This window comes from Saccopteryx bilineata, chromosome 3 (assembly GCF_036850765.1).
Source record: "Saccopteryx bilineata isolate mSacBil1 chromosome 3, mSacBil1_pri_phased_curated, whole genome shotgun sequence".
NCBI lineage: Eukaryota > Metazoa > Chordata > Mammalia > Chiroptera > Emballonuridae > Saccopteryx > Saccopteryx bilineata.
This window is the reverse complement of record NC_089492.1, coordinates 147,205,399-147,228,312: the sequence shown is the minus strand read 5'-3', so window position 1 is coordinate 147,228,312 and position 22,914 is coordinate 147,205,399. Positions and strand designations below refer to the sequence as shown.

At 41.5% G+C, this 22,914-nt stretch overlaps 1 protein-coding gene across 2 annotated transcripts in view; it reads right to left on the bottom strand.

Moving 5' to 3' along the window:
* TMEM87B (transmembrane protein 87B) overlaps nucleotides 1-22,686 on the bottom strand; it is a 64,173-nt gene extending 41,487 nt beyond the window's left edge. For both annotated transcript variants that reach the window (XM_066267670.1, XM_066267671.1), the window contains exons 1-5: nucleotides 22,414-22,686; nucleotides 18,826-18,886; nucleotides 5,425-5,516; nucleotides 2,207-2,338; nucleotides 979-1,032 (exon numbers count right to left, since the gene is read on the bottom strand). In XM_066267670.1, the coding sequence (XP_066123767.1) occupies nucleotides 979-1,032; nucleotides 2,207-2,338; nucleotides 5,425-5,516; nucleotides 18,826-18,886; nucleotides 22,414-22,545 (471 nt within the window). In that variant the 5' untranslated portion in view covers nucleotides 22,546-22,686. The remainder of the gene's footprint in view (nucleotides 1-978; nucleotides 1,033-2,206; nucleotides 2,339-5,424; nucleotides 5,517-18,825; nucleotides 18,887-22,413) is intronic.
* Between the last annotated feature and the right edge of the window lie 228 nt (nucleotides 22,687-22,914).

Sequence of the window (22,914 nt, the reverse complement as noted above, 5' to 3'; positions counted from 1 at the left end):
GGGGCTACAGAAGAGTGAGTGACTCCTTGCTCAAGCCAGCAACCTTGGGCTTCAAGCCAGCAACTTTTGGGCTCAAGCCAGCAACCAGGGGGTCATGTTTATGATCCCATGCTCAAGCCAGACAAGCCCGCACTCAAGCAAGCGACATCAGGACTTTGAACCTGGGTCCTCTGTGTCCCAGTCCGATGCTCCATCCACTGTGCCACTGCCTGGTCAAGCTCTACATATTTCTTTTCTTTTTTATTTTCTTCTCTTCCAAGTGAGAGGAGGGGAGATAGAGACAGATTCCTGCATATGCTCCAACAGGGATCTACCTGGCAACCCCCATCTGGGGCCGATGTTCTGCCCATCTGAAACCATGCTTGCAATTGAGCTATTTTTAGCGCCTGAGGCAGAAGCTCTACAGAGCCATCCTCAGCACCAGGGCTGATGGGCTGATGTGCTCAAACCAATCAAGCCATGGCTCCGGGAGGGGAAGAGAGAGAGAGAGAGAGAGAGAGAGAAAGAGAGAAGGGGAGGGGGGAGAGGTGAAGAAGCATATGGTTGGTTCTCCTGTGTTGCCTGACTGGGAATCGAACCCAGATCATCCACATGCCAGGCCAATGTCTACCACTGAGCCAACTGGCCAGGGCCAGGTTTCTACCTATTATTTTACATCCTTAATGATGATACACACTAGGCCACTGCTATGCTGTCTTGAACATTGAAAAAAAATTTTTTTAAAGAAAAGAAAGACTGCATAGAAGTTAACCTTAAATTATAACTTTAAAGAGATTTTTTAACACAAACAAGTCTATACAATATTCACAAAGACATATGCAAGAAAATATACTGTTTAAAATAAAGGTTCTTTTTTCTTTCCCAAGTCTAATAACTCTATACTTTATATTACTCTCCACAAAATCTATCCATCAGCAGATTCTTTTTAGTCTTACTATACTTGTATATATTTGGTTAAAGACAAAAAAAATGACTTACCATTGATTCTTCCTGGTTTGAAACATTTCTGAGATTTGTAATTAGCTGTTTATTCTGGAAAAAAAGAATAAAATAATTCCATGTTATATTGCTGCATTTCTATGGGGATAAATAATCTTAACAAGAACAAAAAATAAAAGTGTTATGAGAAAAGTGAAAATTTGAAAGCTGAGCGTCAGAGAACATATTTCACTGTAGCCCAAACATGAGTAACAAAATCCTGCTTTGCAAAGATTACTTCCCTAATCAGGCTAGTGACTGCGGCTGGTGGGAGGGTACCGGGAACTAGAAGGGAGCTCCAGGTGCTGAAATAGTCATCGAGTCACATATTCTGACATGCATACTTTACCGTGTTTATTACACTTCACAAACTGTTTTTTCTTCTTTTCCAAGTGAGAGGAGGGGAGATAGAGAGATAGACTCCCGCATGTGCCTCAACTGGTATTCACCTGGCAACCCTTGTCTGTGGCTGATGCTCTGCCCATCTAGAGCCATGCTCACAACCGAGCCAATAGAGCCATGGCTGTGGGAGGGGGAGAGAGAGAGAGACAGAGAAAGAGATAGAAACAGAGAAGGAGGAGGGGAGGATTGGAGAAGCAGATGGGCGCTTCTCCTGTGTGCCCTGACTGGGAATCCAACCAAGGACATCCACACGGCAGGCTGACGCTCTACCCTTGAGCCAATCGGCCAGGGCTACACTTCACAAATTTTTTATGTAATCCCTTTAAAGTTTTTACTAACAACATATTTCATTTCAGAATTTATAGAAAAATAAGTTAATTGACCCATAGCCTCACCACTCAGGGATGATGCTGTTAACATTTTAGAATCAGAGCTTCCACATAGGAGGGAACAAGTGCTTACAAAAGGAGAGAACGTCCACATGTACTAAATGCTGGTAGACCAGTGGTAAGAGGAGCAGACCCCTGGACTGAACGGCGTGGTCACTGGTAACCTTGACCAGCGCTATTTTGGGGGAATGATGGATGGGAGAACGAGAGATGATCTTATAGCAGATCATGAAAGGACACTGCCACAAAGGGTACAAAGAACATGACAATGGTGCCAGCATCTTACTGATTATAGACTACTGCGTTCACAAATATCTAAGCCTAAAAACTAACCCATGAAGCACGTTCATAAAAATTTTGGTAAAACAGAATTTAAGCTGATACTTGCATGCACTGGGAGTAAAATAAGTTCTGTTTTAACATAGCAAGATACTCACGTATAATGAGGGAAACACATGTGAATCACTGTTGCAGTCCAAGTTTTCATTTTTTGTCATCCAACATTCACTGTTCATGAAATATTTACTACAAATGTCTTCACCTACATTTAAATGATTTTGTAGCTGCTCCTACCAAAGGTAAAATTTTGTTACAATTTATTTCCACACTTCTAATTCATGAAGATAAGTAAATTTTAATATCTAATACAAAAAATTTATTCAGTTTGAAACACTTGAAAATATGCAGAACAAAATACAGAAAATAAAAAGGTCTGACTATAATTTTAAGTAAAATTAAGGAATCATAACATTTTTGCTATTCCAATGTGCTCAGAGATAGTAATACAAAATAAAACCATAATCTTACAATAAGAAAGTGATTATGGCGTTTTGAAATACACAATACTTTTTTGTAGGATTACTTCCACCTTATCCTGAGTATAAAAGATGTCAAGGAAAGAAAGCAGCAGCATTTAACCAGGAGGAAAGAAACCAGACACTTAGCAACATAGAGCAAAGGTGAAAACCCAACTGAGTGCAGGGACACAGTTGTTTACACATCAGGATCTGGGGTTCTTCCCTCCTAGATGTGGGAATAAAACCTAATGGCAGCTCCCACCATCCAGAAAAGGGTATGTGGGCTTCCACTGGCCAACTATTGAACAATTTGAGCAAAATATGTAAAAACAGCAATAGATTACAATCTATAACAAAGTAAAAACCAATGAGGCCATACTGATTACTGACTGACAGAGAGAACTCATTCTCGTAGTAGGGTGCTAATAAATGTAGAAAACACAGATCAGACAATCACCACGTAGCACACATCAGAGGAATAAACCGATCATTGGGCAAGAATCAGACATGAAAACAAGGATTGATGAAGAAACAGGATACATATTTACATACAAATACAAAAATATTTTCTCATAAATTACTGTCAATAACAAAGAGAAAAGTACCTAGTAACTTCACAGTGGAGAAACCTGGCAGAAACTTCCCTAACTGACGAAAAATGGGACAAACAAGGATTTTCTGGTATGCCTGCCCAAAATATAATCTAAATCTAAGCATGAGTAAACACCAGAAACAGTGAAATTAAGGTACATTTTATAAAAATAAATGGCTTGTTCACTTTAAACATTCAATGACATGCAATGAAAGACCAAAAAAAAAAAAAAAAAGCTACAGAAATGCTACATGATCCTAGATTGACTCCTATACTAAAAAAAAAAAAAAAAAACTTGCTAAAAGAGATGTTATTGGGACACTGGCAAAATTTTAATACGTTCTGTTTATTAGATAAAAGTATTGTTATCAATGCTAAATTTCCTAAATTTGATAATTATACTGTGTAATCTAAATCAATATTGTTGCTCTTAGAAAATACATACTATAGACTGACCTGGCAGTGGTGCAGTGGATAGAGCATCAACCTAGGACACTGAGGACCTAGGTTTGAAACCCTGAGGTTGCCAGCTTGAGCACAGGGTTGCCAGCTTAAGTCCAAGGTTGTCAGCTTAAAGCCCAAGGTTGCTGGCTTGAGCAAGGGGTCACTTGCTCTGCCATAGCCCCCCCCCCGGCCCCCCCCCCACTGTCAAGGCACATATGAGAAAGCAACCAATGAACAACTAAGGTGCCGCAACAAAGAATTGATACTTCTCATCTCTCTCCCTTCCTGTCTGTCTGTCCCTTCTAACTCTCTCTCTGTCTCTTGCGCTCTCTCTCACTAAAAAAAAAAAAGAAAAGAAAATACACCCTATAAAGTATTTAGTGTGAAGGAGTAAAATATTCAAGGACAAAGGCAGTATTCATGGAAAACAGGAAAACAGTATCTCTCACCTCAAGTGAGAAGATAATAGAAAGTGGAAACCCTCACATTATTCAAATGAGGAGCAAACAGATCACAGATCAGCTGACAAGGAACTATGGGGAGTGTCTCTGAAAGAAAGAGCCCAGCTGTAGGGCCAGGGGCAGGACAAACCTTGCTCCCCCCTCCACTCCCACCTTTCCACACCTTTCTACCCACCTTTCCCTGTGGCTCCTCTCCCTCCTCACTTCTTTCTGAGATCTGTTCATTCTAAATCTACCTGTACTCATAAGTTCTAGGTGCCCTATTACTAATTTTATTTAATGAAGTGAAACTTTTACATATCTTTCTTAAATTAACTTGATTTTTGTTTGTATTTGACCTGCAGCCATTTTATCAATGGTTCCTACATATCTGATTTAAACATTTACTAACATTTTTTTGTAAGATTCAAGAAAACTAAAAGATTTGTAATCTTCTCAGAGAACATATATTTTGACAGAATGAAAGTATGTGTTACCTAAAAACCAAAATAAATCTGTGGCACTTCTAAGTGACACTACAATCCATATTTCCAGCCTCCTCATCTGATGAACTAATAAATCATTATACTTGAAATTTTCCTTCACAACTTTACATACATTAAAAATTTGTGTTAATGAGATATTGCTTACACCTGTTAGAATGGCTATTATCAAAGAAAAGACATAAATGTTGGCAAGGATGTAGAGAAAAGGGAAGCCTTGTATACTGCTGGTGGGATTAAAGTGGTGTAGCCACTGTAGACGAGTATGGAGGTTCCTCAAAAAATTAAGAATAGAGTTATAATATGACCCAGCAATTCCTCTTCTGGGCAATATATCCAAAAAATATAAAAAATGCTATCTCATAAACATATATATTTATTGCAATAATAACCCCTATGTTTATTGCACCATTCATTATTCACAATAGCCAAGATATGGAAACAACTTAGTATCCTTCAATGAATGATTTGATAAAGAAGATATGGTACATACATTCAATGGAATACTGTTCAGCCATAAAACAGAATGAAATATTGCCATTTGCAACACACATGGATTGTGACAGTACTGTGCTAAGTGAAGTAAGTCAGTCCAAAAACTGCATGATTTCACTCATGTGAAATAAATGACAAAAAGTAAAAAATGAACTAACAAAACAAACAAAAACAAACTCATAGACAACAGTATGGTGTTTACCAGAGGTGAAGGGAGGTGGAAGAGGGGCAAATTGGGTAAAGGGGGTCAAATCTAGACTTTGGGTGGTAAGCATGCAATCAAGTACACATACCAAATTATAACATTCTATGCCTGAAATGTATATAATATTAACCAGTATACCTCAATAAATATAATTTTTCAAAAAATTGTGTTTTACTTACATCCAGACTAGAATATTCATTTTGACAGGTATAATGCTTCAAATACCACTCTATGGTAAACTTCACAGACCCGGAACAATGGAATGACTTAACTGTTTAGGAAAAGAAAGTCTCAATTTTTAAAAATAACATACTTACTCCAACATAAACTTCAGGTTTCAAGAATGTAATTTAAAATAGGCTACTTCAATGAAACAATGAGTAAAACATTACCTAATTTCCCCAAAAGTCACTGCAAAATGATAGGCAAATTCATTAAATTATCACAGTTAACTAAAAGTTGCTATCCTACTGTTCATTTCACCTGTCCAGTGTTAAATCAGCTGAGTGGCCAGACATGTCAACACTGCTTCCTTCACTGAGTATTCCCTTCACTGACTCACTCATTCAGAACATACCAAGCAAGTACCCCTTGCATGCAAACAAGGGATATAATAGGAATCTAGACTACTAGTCCCTGTCCTTTACTTTTTTTTAAGATTTATTTTTAGATTTTTATTTATTCATTTTTTCAGAGAGAGAGAGAGGAGAGAGAGAATGAGAGAGAGAGAGAGAGAGAGAAAGGGAGGAAGGAGCAGGAAGCATCAACTCCCATATGTGCCTTGACCAGGCAAGCCCAGGGTTTTGAACTGGCGACCTCAGCATTCCAGGCTGACGCCTTATCCACTGCGCCACCACAGGTCAGGAGTCCCTCTCCTTTACATAGGAGGTATTGGGGAAACGGAAGCTTAACAATTAAGAGGGCCCCGGGAGGGTATGAAGAATGGGGTGCTGGCAGGCTTGCTAGAAGAGGAAGAGGAATAGGAGTTAGCCAGGTAGAGAGGAGGGTAGGGGAGTACATGCAAATGCCCAGGGTAACTGAATGCATGGCATACATAGGCCCATCTGAAAATAGTGTGCTGTGCTTAGAACACAGATTGGGGAGGCTAGAGAAAATTCATAAGGCCTCTTATGCTCTGCTAGGGAGTCTTCCTTTATTTTGAATATTACAAAGGACCACCAAATGTTTCAGGTAGGAGGGTAACAATATTAGACAGACTGAAAAGAATTAAGTCTAGAATAAGACAAAGCTCTTTCAGGAGTGTTGTCACAACATGGCAGTGAGTCATCAAAGAGGACAAAGAAGCCATAGTGTCTTTTATGACCTAGCATCATAAGTGACATACCCTTCATTACTTATGCCATTCTACTGGTCAGACCAACGTTGCTATAATAATGTAAGTGACTACACAAGGTCATGAATACCAGGAGGCAGGGACTATTATGAGCCATCTTGAAGGAAAACAAGGGAACCCAAACTGAGACCAGAAAGTGACTTTCAGAGGCTGAGATTAGTAGAATTTCTGGGACATAGCACCGAAGAGTTGGGAGCTACCCAAAGAAGGAAGTAAAGAACTCTGCACAGATATCCCCTTGAGTCTCTGGCTGCACAGCAGCCTGCCCATACACAGGGAGAAGCCCAACTATTCTGAGTTCACACAAGGATGGAACTGTTTGAGTTTCCATGAGCCAGAGTTCAGAGGCCTCATTTATTACACCAAGCACTGGGGAGAGACATAGAAGGGCCACACCCTGGAAGTAAGTGGTACTGAATCAGTCCTGGAGCAAAAGCTACTTCAGATCTATCCTAAAAGAATTAAAAATAAAATTGGAGTGGATTGAAGTGACCCAAAAGGAACCTGTCTGCCAGAACAAAGCTATTATGTTAAAGGAATACAACATCACAGCACTCAATAATGCAAAATTCACAATATCCATAATCAAAATAAAAACACTAAATATACAAAGCAAAAACAATTTGACTCATATCCATGATATGAAATCTATCAATATGACAAAGAAGATGGAAACGATAAAAATGACAGAATTAGCAGATAAATATATGAAAACAGCTATTATAAATGTTTCATATGCTCAAATATGGAAAGAAAACTACTAATAAGAGAACTGAGATATTTTTAAAAAGAACCAAACTTCTAGAGATAAAAGAAATACAGTATCTGAAATGAAAAGTTCATTGTATGAGATTAACATCAGATTAGATACTGCAGAAGAAAAAGATCATTGAATTTGAAGACAAAGCAATAGAAATAAATCCAAAATGAAGCATGGAAAGAAACGAGACTGCAAAAACATTAACAGAGCTGTGAGACAATATCAGTGATCTAAAGTGTGTATAAATAGGGCCCAGGTACAGAAGGAAGAGATGGGGATACAGTGTCTCAGTCCACGATCCAAGGTCAGACTTGAGATGTTTTCAGTGTGGATATCCAGTTGTTCCAGCACCATTTGATGAAAAGACTGTCCTTTCTCTAATGAGTTACCTTTGTATCTTTGTTCAAAATCAACTGGGTTTATTTTGGGGTCCTATAATCTGATCCCTTGTTTTATATGTTCTATCCCTATACTAGTCCCATAGTACCACACTGTTATGATTACTGTAGCTTTATGTAAGTTTTGAAATCAAATAGTAAAATCTCTTCAACTTTGCTCTTTTTCAAAGTTGTTTTGGCTATTGTAGGCCCTTTGTACTTACATATAAATTTTAGAAACAGCTAATCATTTTCTGCATAAAAGTCGACTTCAATTTTTATTAGAATTAATTGAATTTATAGATCTGGGGAGAACTGACAGCATGTTAGCCATAGATTTTTCATAGATGCCCTATTATCAGATTAAGGAATTTTTATGGTGTTATGAGAGTTTTTATCATGAGTGCATGTTGAGTTCTTTCTAATGTTTTTCTGTATACATTGAGATGATTACATGACGTATTTCTTTTATTCTGTTAATATGGTGAATTACATTGAGAGAGCTTCAACAGTGATTCCACATAACTGCATCTTGAATGAGGCAGCAAAAAAGTGGTCACCTAAGAGAAAGCCAGATGTCTGATCCACCAAACAGCATGGCCACATACCCAAGAAACAAATTCTTAGCTTGCAGACACTAAAAACTGGTTCTGTAAGAACATGGAGACTCTGTCTCACGCCTTCACCATACCACCAATGTAGATATATGTATAAAAGAGAATGCCCAATCACTCACTCAAAATGAACAGTAACTGAAAATGGATGAGTAATAATCTATTAACTCTCTCCCTTCAGCATGCCTTCCTGCATGCCCAGTGGTGAAGAGAAGACTGCATGGTGAGCATGGCAGCTGACAAGGAGGCTCGGGCTCAGATGGGTGCTCTACCCACACCTGCCAGTCACGTCACAGATATAGTCAGAGTTCACCAAGACCTCTCTCCGCTAGAACTGTTGGACACTGCCAACTTTTGCCTGACTAAATCCTCATTTACTTATACCTTTGTTCCTAACTCCTTCTGCTGCTCATTCTTTCTTTAGATGTCTTGACTGTGGTCTACTCTGAGGCTGGTCTCTGATATTACATATTGACTTTTATAAGAATTAGGTTTTGTGTTTCACTGCTCCACATAATGCCCTCTCCCACACATAACTTCTTTACCTGCATCAGTCTATGGAATCTTATTTGTCTAGACACTGAGAAATGAATTCATTAAAGCAATCAGATGTCAAAATTTTTTCCTCACCCATCTTGGACTTCAATTTCCTCTTACCAAGCTCTTATCACCACTTAAGATCTGATGTCACTGGGCTGCTTTGAACCACCTCTGCTTCCTAGCTGATGGCTGGCCCACTTCCCTCAGCAAAGACTTGTATATGGCAGATTCACCCAACAAAAGATCAGAGCATGGCGTGACAGAGAAAAGGGTCATGGGTTTTGATCTCAAGGAAGCCAGTCTGTGTTACCCAACAAAAAATTACTGCTTATCCCAAAAGTTTAACCCCTGCAAATAACTTACCCAGTCAAACCACAGGGAACACTAACAGGAGTAAATGTGTTATAGTGTAAACCCATTAAAAATACTGAAAACATCAAGAACTATGAGTTGGTAATGCTTCCACATCAATATTTAAGAATATTTAGAAATATTTTCACTTCATAAGCCCTAAAATCTTAATTAAAATGTTAGCATCTTGGAGAGAGACAAGATGGCGCTGGAGTAGGCGGATGTACCAGCATCTACCTCCCAGAACCAAAGTGGATTACAAACTAATTTTATGAACTATCATCTGGAAAAACCAACTTTGGACTAAACTAAGAGGACTCTTCAACCAAGGAACACTGAAGAAGCCACACCGAGACTGGTAGGAAATGCGGAAATGTGGAGAGGGCTGCCCAGCTCCCCGGAGCGAATAGCAGCAGGGAGAGACTCGCGTGGCGGGAAGTGAGTTTAGCAGAGGGGAAAGGATCCTGAGCCCCAAGAACAAAGCCCCAGCCTGCAGCCCCAGAGCCCAGAAGAGGCGTAAGGACAGTATTTAGCTGGAAACAAGTCAGGATACTGTTTGTGAGAGAGTCTGATTTCTCAGGCCCAGAATCTTCTTAAAGGGACCGCGCAGAACATCTCTCTCAAAAACAATCACCTGGGGCTCCTGGGGATGGAGGAAGAGAGGAGAGAACCACAGTAACAGGAAGAGAGTGTAATCTAGGAAGCATAGGGAGAAACATTTTGGGAGATAGCCACCCTAACCCCTGGGACGAGTCACTCCCCAAAGCTGAAGTGAATATTTCCCCTGGAAACAGCAATACCAGCAAAGGGAAGCAGGAGAGCAGCCAAACAAGATCCCCCGCGGCATTCAGAGCAGAGTCGCATAGAAGGAGGGAGCTTTCGGGTCTACAGTAGTGAGTCTTAGGGTCCGAGCTGCAAGGCCCCCACCCACGCGGCTGAGGGCGCACTGGAGAGCGGGCGGCAGCAGGAGACAAAAGCGCGGTTCTGCTGTTAGGGGCAGAAGCCGGCTGGCCACCACTGGGCTCAGGTGTGACCTCAATCTTGCCCAGCTGGGGAGAAGGGGGCGTGCAAAAGCAGTCAAGCTCAGCTGCCGGCAGCCTGTAATCCAGCCTCCGGGAGAAGGGCAGGAACCCCAGAAGGGGTGGAGACCAGCCCCAGAGCAAGGGCAGAGGAGCACAGCCCTGCCCTGCCGTGCAACCCAGGCTTGCGGTCTGACTTGGTAGCCGGCTCCTCCCGCGGAGGTGGAGCCAAAGGCCCAGAAGAGGCGGAGTTCTGCTACAGAGCTGAGCTTGGGCACACAGCCCTGCCGGGAGGTAGAGCCTAGGCTAGCAGCTGTTCTTTGAGTGGGATCCTCCTGCAAGGGCAGGGCTAAAGTTCGGAAACAGGCGGAGACCCACAGCTGAGCAAAGGTGCTCGCCAGTGCCCTCAGGACCAAGCATAACGTCACACACGGGGGCGGGGCAAAGGCCAAGGCCACCAACCCGTGTGCACTGAGCAGGTGATCACAGCCACTCCCATGAAGAGAAAATGTGGAGGCAGAGAAATACAACACAAATAAACAAAGAGAAATCCCCAGAAAAGGACCTAAGTGAATCAGATATAACCAAATTACCAGCTGCAGAGTTTAAAATAATGATTGTTAGGATGCTCAAAGATATTAGAACAACCATAGATGGCCATTACGAAAACCTAAATAAAGAGATAACAAATATAAAAAAGGACATTGAAATAATAAAAAAGAATCAGTCAGAAATGACAAATATAATATCTGAAATAAAGAATACAATGGAAGGAAATAAAAGCAGGATGGATGAAGCAGAGAATCAAATCAGTGAGTTAGAGGACACTATAAATAAAGGCACGGAAGCAGAGCAGAAAAAAGAAAAGAGACTCAAAAAGTCTGAGGAAACTCTAAGAGAGCTCTGTGACAACATGAAGAGAAATAACATCCGCATCATAGGGGTTCCTGAAGAAGAAGAGAAAGAACAAGGAATAGAGACTTATTCAAACATATTATAGCGGAAAACTTCCCCCAATTAAGGCAGGAAAACATTTCACATGTTCAGGAAGCACAGAGAACTCCATTAAGGAGAAACCCAAAGAAACCAACACCAAGACACATCATAATTAAAATACCAAAGATAAATGATAAAGAGAAAATATTAAAAGCTGCTAGAGAAAAAAATACTATCACCTACAAAGGAGCCCCCATAATGATGACTTCTGACTTCTCAACAGAAACACTTGAGGCCAGAAGGGAATGGCAAGAAATATTCAAAGTAATGCAGAACAAGAACCTACAACCAAGACTACTTTATCCAGCAAGGCTATCATTTAAAATTGAAGGAGAAATAAAAAACTTTACAGACAAAAAAAAACTCAAGGATTTTACTGCAACCAAACCAAGGCTGCAAAAAATGCTAAGGGACCTGTTGTAAACAGATCAAAGGAAAAAAAGAATATAGCAAAAGAGAAATACAGTTTTAAAGAAAAAAAATGGCAATAAACAATTACATATCAGTAATAACCTTAAATGTTAATGGATTAAATGATCCGATCAAGAGACATAGGGTAGCTGCGTGGATAAGAAAGCAGGACCCATACATATGCTATCTACAAGAGACACATCTTAAATCAAAAGATGCACACAGACTGAAGATAAAAGGATGGAAAAAAATATTTCACGCAAATGGAAATGAAAAAAAAGCTGGGGTAGCAATACTTATATCAGACAAAATGGACTTTAAAACCAAGACCATAGTTAGACATAAAGAAGGTCACTACATAATGATAAAAGGAGCAATCCAAAAGGAAGATATAACCATTATAAATATCTACGCACCTAATATAGGAGCACCTAAGTATATAAAGCAGACTTTGATGGACTTAAAGGGTGAGATCAACAGCAATACTATAATATTAGGGGATTTCAATACCCCATTAACATCATTAGAAAGATCCTCAAGAAAGAAAATTAACAAAGAAACAGCAGACTTAAAGGACATATTAGATCAATTCGATTTAATAGACATCTTCAGAACTTTTCACCCTAAAACAGCAGAATATACATTCTTTTCAAGCGCTCATGGTACATTCTCTAGAATAGACCACATGTTAGGGCACAAAAGCGGGCTCAACAAATTTAAGAAGATTGAAACCATATCGAGCACTTTCTCTGATCACAATGGCATTAAACTAGAAATCAACCACAATAGAAAAATTGAAAAACATTCAAACACTTGGAAAATAAATAGCATGTTATTAAACAATGAATGAGTTAACATTGAGAACAAAGAAGAAATTTAAAAATTCCTAGAAACAAACAATAATGAGCATACATCAACTTAAAATTTACGAGACACAGCCAAAGCAGTCCTGAGAGGGAAGTTTATAGCATTACAGGCATACCTCAAGAAGCTAGAAAAAGCTCAAATAAACAACTTAACCCTGCATCTAAAAGAACTAGAAAAAGAACAGCAAGTAAAGCCCAGAGCTAGTAGAAGGAAGGAAATAATAAAGATCAGAGCAGAAATAAGTGACATAGAGGCTAAAGAAACAATACAGAGGATCAATGAAACCAGGAGCTGGTTCTTTGAAAAGGTAAACAAGATCGATGAACCTTTAACAAGGCTCACCAAGAAAAAAAGAGAGAGGACTCAAATAAATAAAATTAGAAACGAGAGTGAAGAAATAACAACTGACACAACAGAAATACAAAATATTGTAAGAAAATACTATGAAGAACTGTATGCCAAAAAACTAGACAACCTAGATGAAATGGACAAATTCCTTGAATCATATAATCTTCCAAAAATCAATCTGGAAGAATCAGAAAACCTAAACAGACCAATTACAACAAATGAGATTGAAACAGCTATCAAAAAACTTCCAAAAAAGAAAAGTCCTGGGCCTGATGGCTTCACAAGTGAATTTTACCAAATATTCAAAGAAGAACTAAATCCTATCCTTCTCAAGCTATTTCAAAAAATTCAAGAGGAAGGAAGACTTCCAAACTCCTTTTATGAGGCGAGCATAATTCTGATTCCAAAACCAGGCAAAGACAACACAAAAAAAGAAAATTATAGGCCAATATCCCTGATGAACTTAGATGCAAAAATCCTCAACAAAATATTAGCAAACTGGATCCAGCAATATATGGAAAAAATCATACACCATGATCAAGTAGGATTTATTCTTGGGAGGCAAGGCTGGTACAATATTTGCAAATCAATCAATGTGATTCATCACATAAAAGAAAGGAGAAAAACCACATGATAATTTCAATAGATGCAAAAAAGCATTTGATAAAATCCAGCACCCATTCATGCTCAAAACTCTCAGCAAAGTGGGAATACAGGGAACATACCTCAACATGATAAAGGCTATCTATGACAAACCCACAGCCAATATCATACTCAATGGGCAAAAATTAAAAGCAATCCCCTTAAGATCAGGAACAAGGCTGGGGTGCCCCCTTTCACCACTCTTATTCAACATAGTTCTGGAAGTCCTAGCCACAGCAATCAGACAAGAAGAAGAAATAAAAGGCATCCAAATTGGAAAAGAAGAAGTAAAACGATCATTATTTGCAGATGACATGATATTGTATATAGAAAACCCTAAAGTCTCAGTCAAAAAACTACTAGACCTGATAAATGAATTTGGCAAGGTGGCAGGATATAAAATCAATACTCAGAAATCAGAGGCATTTTTATACAGTAACAATGAACTGTCAGAAAGAGAAATCAAGGAATCAATCCCCTTTACCATTGCAACCAAAAAAATAAAGTACCTAGGGATAAATCTAACCAAGGAGATTAAAGACTTGTACTCAGAAAATTATAAAACATTGATAAAAGAAATCAGGGAAGATACAAATAAGTTGAGGCATATACCGTGCTCATGGTTAGGAAGAATAAACATCATTAAAATGTCTATATTACCCAAAGCAATTTATAAATTCAATGCAATATCGATTAAAATACCAATGACTTACTTCAAAGACATAGAACAGATATTCCAAAAATTTATATGGAACCAAAAGAGAACACGAATAGCCTCAGCAATCTTGAAAAGGAAGAAAAAAGTGGGAGGTATCACACTTCCAGATATCAAGTTATATTATAAGGCCATTGTACTCAAAACAGCATGGTGCTGGCATAAGAACAGGCACATAGATCAATGGAACAGAACAGAGAACCCAGAAATAAACCCACAGCTCTATGGACAACTGATATTTGACAAAGGAGGTAAGACAATACAATGGAGTAAAGATAGCCTCTTCAACAAATGGTGTTGGGAAAACTGGACAGCTACCTGCAAAAAAATGAAACTAGACCACCAACTTACACCACTCACAAAAATAAACTCAAAATGGATAAAAGACTTGAATGTAAGCCGTGAAACCATAAGCATCTTAGAAGAAAACAGAGGCAGTAAGCTCTCTGACATCTCTCGCAATATATTTGCTGATTTGTCTCCATAGGCAAGTGAAATAAAAGACAGGATAAACAAATGGGACTTTATCAAACTTAAAAGCTTCTGCACAGCTAAAGACAATAAGAACAGAATAAAAAGACAAACTACACAATGGGAGAATATATTTGACATAGCATCTGATAAGGGGGTAATAACCAAAATTTATAAAGAACTTGTAAAACTTAATACCAGGAAGACAAACAATCCAATCCAAAAATGGGCAAAAGACACTTCTCCAAAGAGGACATACAGATGGCCAACAGGCATATGAAAAAATGTTCAACATCACTAATGATTAGAGAAATGCAAATTAAAACCACAATGAGATATCACCTCACACCAGTCAGAATGGCGCTCATCAATAAAACAACACAGAATAAGTGCTGGCAAGGATGTGGAGAAAAGGGAACCCTCCTGCACTGCTGGTGGGAATGCAGACTGGTGCAGCCACTGTGGAAAACAGTATGGAGATTCCTCAAGCAATTAAAAATCAAACTGCCTTTTGACCCAGCTATACCACTGTTAGGAATATACCCCAAGAACACCATAGCACTGTTTGAAAAGAAGAAATGCACCCCCATGTTTATGGCAGCATTGTTCACAATAGCAAAGATTTGGAAACAGCCCAAGTGTCCGTCAGAGGACGAGTGGATTAAAAAGCTTTGGCATATATATACTATGGAATACTACTCAGCCATAAGAAATGATGACATAGGATCTTTTACAACAACATGGATGGGACTTGATAACATTATACTGAGTGAAAGAAGTAAATCAGAAAAAACTAAGAACTATATGATTCCATACATAGGTGGGACATAAAGATGAGACTCAGAGACATGAACAACAGTGTTGGGGTTACAGGGTGGGGGGAGGAGAGCGAGGGGTTGGGGGAGGGGAGGGGCACAAAGATCATGGCTTTTCAGCATTTGCCATATTCCCCCCTTAATCTATAGACAGACAGCAAATATTTACGTATGGTGTTCCCACTATAAAGACTGCTGTCTTAGGGACAAATGCTGATAAACTATTTCAGCAGTTCCTCCTTCTTCAAAGACTTATATGTCAACATAGAGCTCCATGTTTCATAGGACATACTCAAGCTCACTCCATGCTCCCTGGAGCTTTAGCACAAGGGAATGCCCCCCCCCCTTTTTTTTGTAGTATTTTTTCTTTTATTTATTTATTTTTTGTATTTTTCTGAGGATGGAGATGGGGAGGCAGTCAGACAGACTGGGATCCACCTGGCATGCCTACCAGGGGGGAATGCTCTGCCCATCTGGGGTGTTGCTCTGTTACAACCAGAGCCATTCTAGCGACTGGGGCGGAGGCCATGGGGCCATCCTTAGTACCCAGGGTGGCTTTGCTCCGGTAGAGCCTTGGCTGCGGGCGGGAGGAGAGAGACGAGGAGGAAGGAGAGGGGGAGGAGTGGAGAGGTAGATGGGTGCTTCTCCTGTATGCTCTGGCCAGGAATCGAACCTGGGAATCTTGCACACCAGGCTAATGACTCCAATGATATGATGGGTCTATCATATCATGCTTTTTACTTAAAAAGAAATAAAAATTTACATTTCTTTTGAATGCTGATGAACAGGAGACACCAAATCTTTTTCACATGCAAACTACTACCTTCCTTATTAGATCTAGCTAATAACACTGTTTTGTCTTTTTCCAAATAGCTCCAGATATATGGAAAAGATTTATATAGGCAGATGGGGATCCTCAAACCCCTCAGCGAGATCTTCTGAGAATGGCTTTTAAGATACCTAGAGGCAGAGAAAGCCCAACAGAGATCAGGGGAACTACCAGCTTTTAGGATACACCCTTAAAGGCTCCAACGCCCCAAAAGGGTCTCATAGGAATCCATCTGGGTCCTGTTTCAATAGTGGAAAGGAAGGTCATTGAACTAAAGCCTGCCAGGCTTACACGCCTCTGCTGTGAGGAAACAGGGACACTGGAAGGTGGGCTTCCCCCTCGCTCCTCTAAGGGAGGGTTCAGTCTCTTCCAGCCCTGCTCCAGCCACCTATGACCTAACCTTGCCCAGAAAGCTGGGGTTTGCCACTGAAGGCTGAAGGTGCCCAGGGCCGTCGGCCCCATCTACGACACTGTGGACGAGCCTAGGGTATTTCTTCCAAGAAGCAGGTAAACTGATCTCATTTGCACAAGGGCCACTTAACTATGTTTTGCCTGAATAGTCAGGTTTTTTATTCTTCCCTCAAAGATCTCTGTTGTGGATGTTGATAGTCCTATTTTCTGCTGTTTTGCTTAATATATAGTGTTTCCTTTATCCCTCCTACCTCAATGCCCCACTCATATTTCAGGCTGGGACCTACTCCTAATTTAGAGCTCTCTTTCCTCCTTTTGCCAACTTGTATTATGAATTTACCTTTGCCACCCAGCTTAGTGTATCCCAAGGTTCTCTTTACCATGCCACAGTCACAGAGCTCCAGTGAAAAGCAACCTGGTCTCAACTCTCCAGGCAGAGGAGAACAGAAGCTCCATATCCACGCATGCTGCAAATGGCTTTTTCCAGTCTACGTGAATCATTACCAGCTAGAAGCAGTGGTCATTGGGACTTGGACATGAGCTGCAAAGTATAGAATGGTGACAATTCCAGTGCCATGCGGACTTTTCCTGTGGGGAACTTTCCTGGACTCCTGCTCCCTGTGACAGCTCCTAACAGACTGAACTGTGGTTGGGTTGCATTTTTCAGGGATTTGGCATGGTGATGGGGCCAACTTGGACTTGGTGAACATGTTAAAGACACTACTCTTTTATGGATTCTTGCTGTAGTGGCCACGAGTTTGCTTAAAGGCTTTTAATCACTGTAAAAAAAAATAGAGGACTGGATGAAAAAGATGGGGCACATTTACACCATGGTATACTATTCAGCTAGAAGAAATGATGACATCGGATCACTTACAGTGGAATGGTGGAGTCTTGGTAGCATTGTGCCGGGTGAAATAAGTGAATCAGAAAAAAAGAGGAACTGCAGGATTCCATACATTGGTGGGACATAAGAGCGAGACTAGGAGGCATGGACAGGAGTGTGGTGGTTACGGGGGGTGGGGGGAGGGAAGGAGGGAGAGGGGGAGGGGGAGGGGTACAGAGAGAACTGGATGGAGGGTGGCAGAGGACGATCTCTCTTCGGGTGATGGGTATGCAAAGAACTAAATGACAAGATAACCTGGAGATATTTTCTTTGAATGTATGTACCCTGATTTATTGATGTCACCCCATTAAAATAAAAATTTATTTATAAAAAAAAATGTTAGCATCTTGTGATTTTTATTTATACTATGATCATATATTTAAAATTTTTTGAGGGGCATAAAGGTTTTATTACAGTCATAACATTTCATATACTCATAAAAGGAACTTATTTAGTTTTAAAAGCTGAGATCTAGAGTCAAATTTCATAAAAGTCAAAAACTTTTTTGGTCCCTGGCCGGTTGGCTCAGCGGCAAGAGCGTCGGCCTGGCATGCGGGGGACCCGGGTTCGATTCCCGGCCAGGGCACATAGGAAAAGCGCCCATTTGCTTCTCCACCCTTCCCCCTCCTTCCTCTCTATCTCTCTCTTCCTCTCCCGCAGCGAGGCTCCATTGGAGCAAAGATGGCCCGGGCGCTGGGGATGGCTCCTTGGCCTCTGCCCCAGGTGCTAGAGTGGCTCTGGTCGCGGCAGAGCGTCTCCCCGGAGGGGCAGAGCATCGCCCCCTGGTGGGCGTACCGGGTGGATCCCGGTCGGGCGCATGCAGGAGTCTGTCTGACTGTCTCTCCCCGTTTCCAGCTTCAGAAAAATACAAAAAAAAACAAAAAACAAAAAAACTTTTTTGCTAAAGCATACTTCATTAGACTTTAATTACAGTTTTAAAAAATGATCATATTTTCCAAGACAGAAAAATCTATTCTTGAAAATAAGCAACTTGACAGAAACAAAAGGATCCTTTAAAATGTTAATCAGTTAAAAATAAAACATATGCCTAGTTTACAAAATAAAATACTACATGTTATATTAGATTACATTAAATTAATGTATTAGTTTATAATATATTAATACTCATTTATAATATACTGTTATGTTAGTATTGTTAGTTTATAAGACTTACCCGAAAACTTGATCTCAGTTGAGTTAAACATAATTTTCCTAAATATCAAAGGTCCTGATTTCTAAAATAAAAAATATTAAAAAATCATGTTAAAATTTTTTCTCTATTGTTTAAGACTATAACTTTACCCTGAAAAGCATATAGTTTTAACTTTCTATCCTTCCTATGACCAGAGTAATTATTTTTTAAAAACATAAATCTGATCACATTACTCATTTGCTTAAACCTTTGCCTGTGTATTCCCTCCCTGCAGTTGACTGGAGGCTCTGGAATGTCTCTGCCACCAGGGTCCCAGCCAGGGCCCATAACACCTAGAAGGTGAGGGCTGCTGCCACTGCATCCATGTGCTGCAACAACACGGGACCTGCCTGTGCAATGTACTTGTGATGAAACAACCAGCACTTTCCCTACACTGTGATGGCTCACCACTGCGCCCTTACAGCAGACCAGTTCCCACTGCAGCTCCTAGGGCCCCTTCTCATCAGGGCCACTGACCTCTCTAGGACCTTTCTTTCAGCTCCTCTAAAGCATGATACTCCTTCTACCCCAGAACTTACTTAAAAACCCTTCCTGTCACTCTTTCTTCACTTCATCAATTCCTTCTTAACATTCAAAGCCTACTTACAAAGTCCCTTCCTCAGAAGCCTTCCACCATGTACCTGTACAAGGCCAGGCCCTCCCTTAAGTGTTCTCAGAGACTCATTCGTCTTCACAACCCTTTCCACAATTAAAACAAAATAATATATTATTTATTTATTAGGTATTGGCCCTCACCAAGAATAAAAACGGTATAGGAGGGGACTGCGTTAAAGCAGTGGTAGTCCCTACGGCCCACTAGTGGGAATTCCAGCTTTCATGGTGGGCAGTAGCAGAGCAACCAGAGTATAAATAAAAAGATAGTAAGTTGTTTTATAAAGATTTATTCTGCCAAACTTAGCAAAAATCGGACATAAAGTACTTGGTAAGTAATTATTATTATATGCTTTAACTTGCTGTAACTCTGCTTTATAAATTTTATAAAGTAAAGTTACTTCCCTACTTTATAAATCACCAGTACTGTGGAACCGATGGGCAGTTAGAAAATTTTACTACTAACAGAGATACAAAAGTGGGCGGTAGGTATAAAAAGGTTGACTACCCCTGTGTTAAAGGAATAAGTGGTTAGGAATGAAAGAAAAATAGGAGAGGCAGCTCTTTCCTGAAAACCCCATCCACCCTCCCCAACATAGTTTCAACAACAATAATTATAAATAATAGAACCCTTAGCCTGGATCAACAATAAAACACACAACCCAGATCCCTCCTCTGAGCACCAGATATACATACCCCACCTAAATGTCATTCACTGGGATGTCCAGCACACAGTCCACACCAACCTTCCCTGAACCAGACACACTTCTCTCCGCCCCTCACCAACTCTTCCTGCACTGTCCACTTAGCTGTGGGTGCTGCTATCCAGTCCCCCAAGCCTTGGCTCCTCCCACTCACCTCACTGCCATCGCCTATCCACCAACATATGCCTACTTTATCTCATAAACACTCTCCAAACTTAGGTCTTGCTCTCCATTCCTGCTACCACTGCCCTCAGGCCCTCAACATTTTCTGCCCACACTTCTGCAATACCTTAACTGGTACCTCTGCCTCCAGATCTGAGCTTAAAATTCATCCTTAGATACCAGCCACAGTGATTAGCATTTGTCTAAAATCCTTCAAAGGTACTCACTCATTCACACCCAAAAGTTGTTACTAACAGCCTAGAGGCATATTCCAACTTATAAATGGGGTTTGTTCAGCCCACAAGGAGTCCTTTTTTTTTTTTTTTTTTTTTTTTGGCAAAATTTGAATCAATTGACATAATAAAAATATGGATTCTGACTTTGAAAAAAATAGACCTGGCAATTCTGTGCCTAGTCTGCCATATAGTATGCCAGCGGAGTCAAACAGCAGCTACCCTCTTCATAAGGGGCATGTAACCTGTAGTCCACTGTACCTCCAACCCCTCTAGTCCTGAACCCAGTTCACTTCACTCACTGATATGACTTGTCCTAGACCCCACAGATCCTTGAGTTTAGACCCCTGGAATAGGCTCAAAGCCAAGCTCAGACACAGAAGGCTTACAGTGGCCTGAGTCCCCTGTAGCACTCCTGACAGAATGTCAGAACACTACCAATTTCCTTCACTGCTGCTGCTCTTCTCCCTCCTTCTTCACCAAGAAGGTACCGCCATGTATATGTAATTACTACTCAGGAATCTGCTGTCACTACTGTGTGCTCTCAGAGACTCATTCTTGACAGAAGGGGCTGTTGTCTGAAATTCACCTTTGTGAGAGCAATGGCCAGTGCAGTGTGCATGGCGCATAGTAGGTGCTCAAACTATTTGCTGAGCTTTACAGTTAAAACAACCATCTCTTGACAGATTTGTAGTACAAATGAAAGAAAGCCCCATTCTCCGTTCTGAAGGACAAGTTCTGATAACTTGAAACGGGAAAAAGCCTGTTCTTTGCAAAGAAGGACTTTATGGACTGCTCCTGGCCTTAGTCACACAGGACAACAAATTATGCGGGACCCAAGGAAAATCGTCTCTTTTTCAGGCGGGAAGCAGTCTTTCTTCACCACGGCTTTTGGAGTCTCACCATCCAAAGTATACTTGACAAAGTCCTCTACAGATACAGTTAAATCATTTAGTAATCTGCACGCAGCTGATTCACTTCCAACATTAACTACTTAGTTTATGACACTGCCCTGAGCGTGGTTCTTCGAGTTTTGCTTCTTACTGAACTCAGTAACAGAGACACGCAGGCTCTATCCCTACCACACATAAGGGGGCACTAACCCACAGGGGTCCTGGAAGAAATGGTTGCCCTGGTGGTGAAGATTCAGAAAGATAGCTACTTTCATTCCTCAGTGCAGCTTCTATGTATTAATAGTAGGAAGCATAGCCTCTGGCACTACTTTCTTTTTCTGGTTGAGAAAATCAAAATATAAGTTTTGCTTTTAGAACTTGGACATTATTTACAAGGGCATGGAAAATACTCCTGTCAAACAGAGCCGGACGAGTCATCTCATCTAGAGATAACACTTCTCGATTTCCTGTCCCTCATTAGCAAGACTTTCCAAAATGCTACCTCTGCACTTCCCCACATCCATCCCTACATCGTGTTGTGTAATTGCTGGACGCAAGTGCTTAGGTGGTTCGTGGAAGGAAGTTCTCACAGACTGCGGCCTGCAGGCAGACTAACCCCCAAATGCTCTATCTCTGTAAATGAGCTCCTAGAACCGCGGAACTCCGGGGCCCACGAAGAGGGAAGGAGGGTGAGCGGCCCCTGCGCGTCCCCCTCCCATTCACAGAGAAAGCGGAAGCGGCACTCCCACTTTCTCCTTCCTGCCGGAACTGAACCGGAATCCTCCGCATGGCCTCGCCGTGCTGCCTGGGGACGGCCCGGAGCAGCTGAGCGCCGAGGCCGGGCTCGGTCCGCAAACGGGGCCTCACGGGGTCACAGACAGCCGCCTCCATTCTGTGGCCAGCAGAGGAGGGGCGGCCGCAGAGCAGAGCCTGCCCGGGGACGCCAGGCCGAGATGCGCCACTTACGTCGCTGACCGTAGCTGCCCAGCGCCCGGGCTCGGGAATGGCGCGCACGGCCGCAGGGGCCCAGCACAGCAGGCAGAGCGTGGCGCCCAGCAGCCGAGCCCCGGCCGGCGGGCGGTGGCGCACGGCGGCCATCTTGACGCGGAAGCCACCTATGCTGGGATGTCCGTTCGCCCGCCGCACCTGTGCAATCCGCCCAGAGGCGAGGGTGTTTAGCCGGAGGAGCTGGGCCCGGCGGGAGCAGGAGGAGGAGGAGCTGGAGCGTGGGAAGCGGGACCAGGGTGGGGCGGGGCCGGAAGGCGGGGCTCGGGTAAGGCGGGGGCGGGTGACTGTGGGGGGCGGGGCCAGGGGGGCGGGGGCGGCCCAAGAGGGAAAGCAGGACCTCGAGTCTGCCTTGCTGTGGTAGGATGCCCAGCGTGGGGTATGGGATGGAGTTCCGGGTTAAATTTCTGCGCCGTGTGCTTGACCTGTGGTGGCGCAGTGGGTTAAGCTCGACCTGGAGCT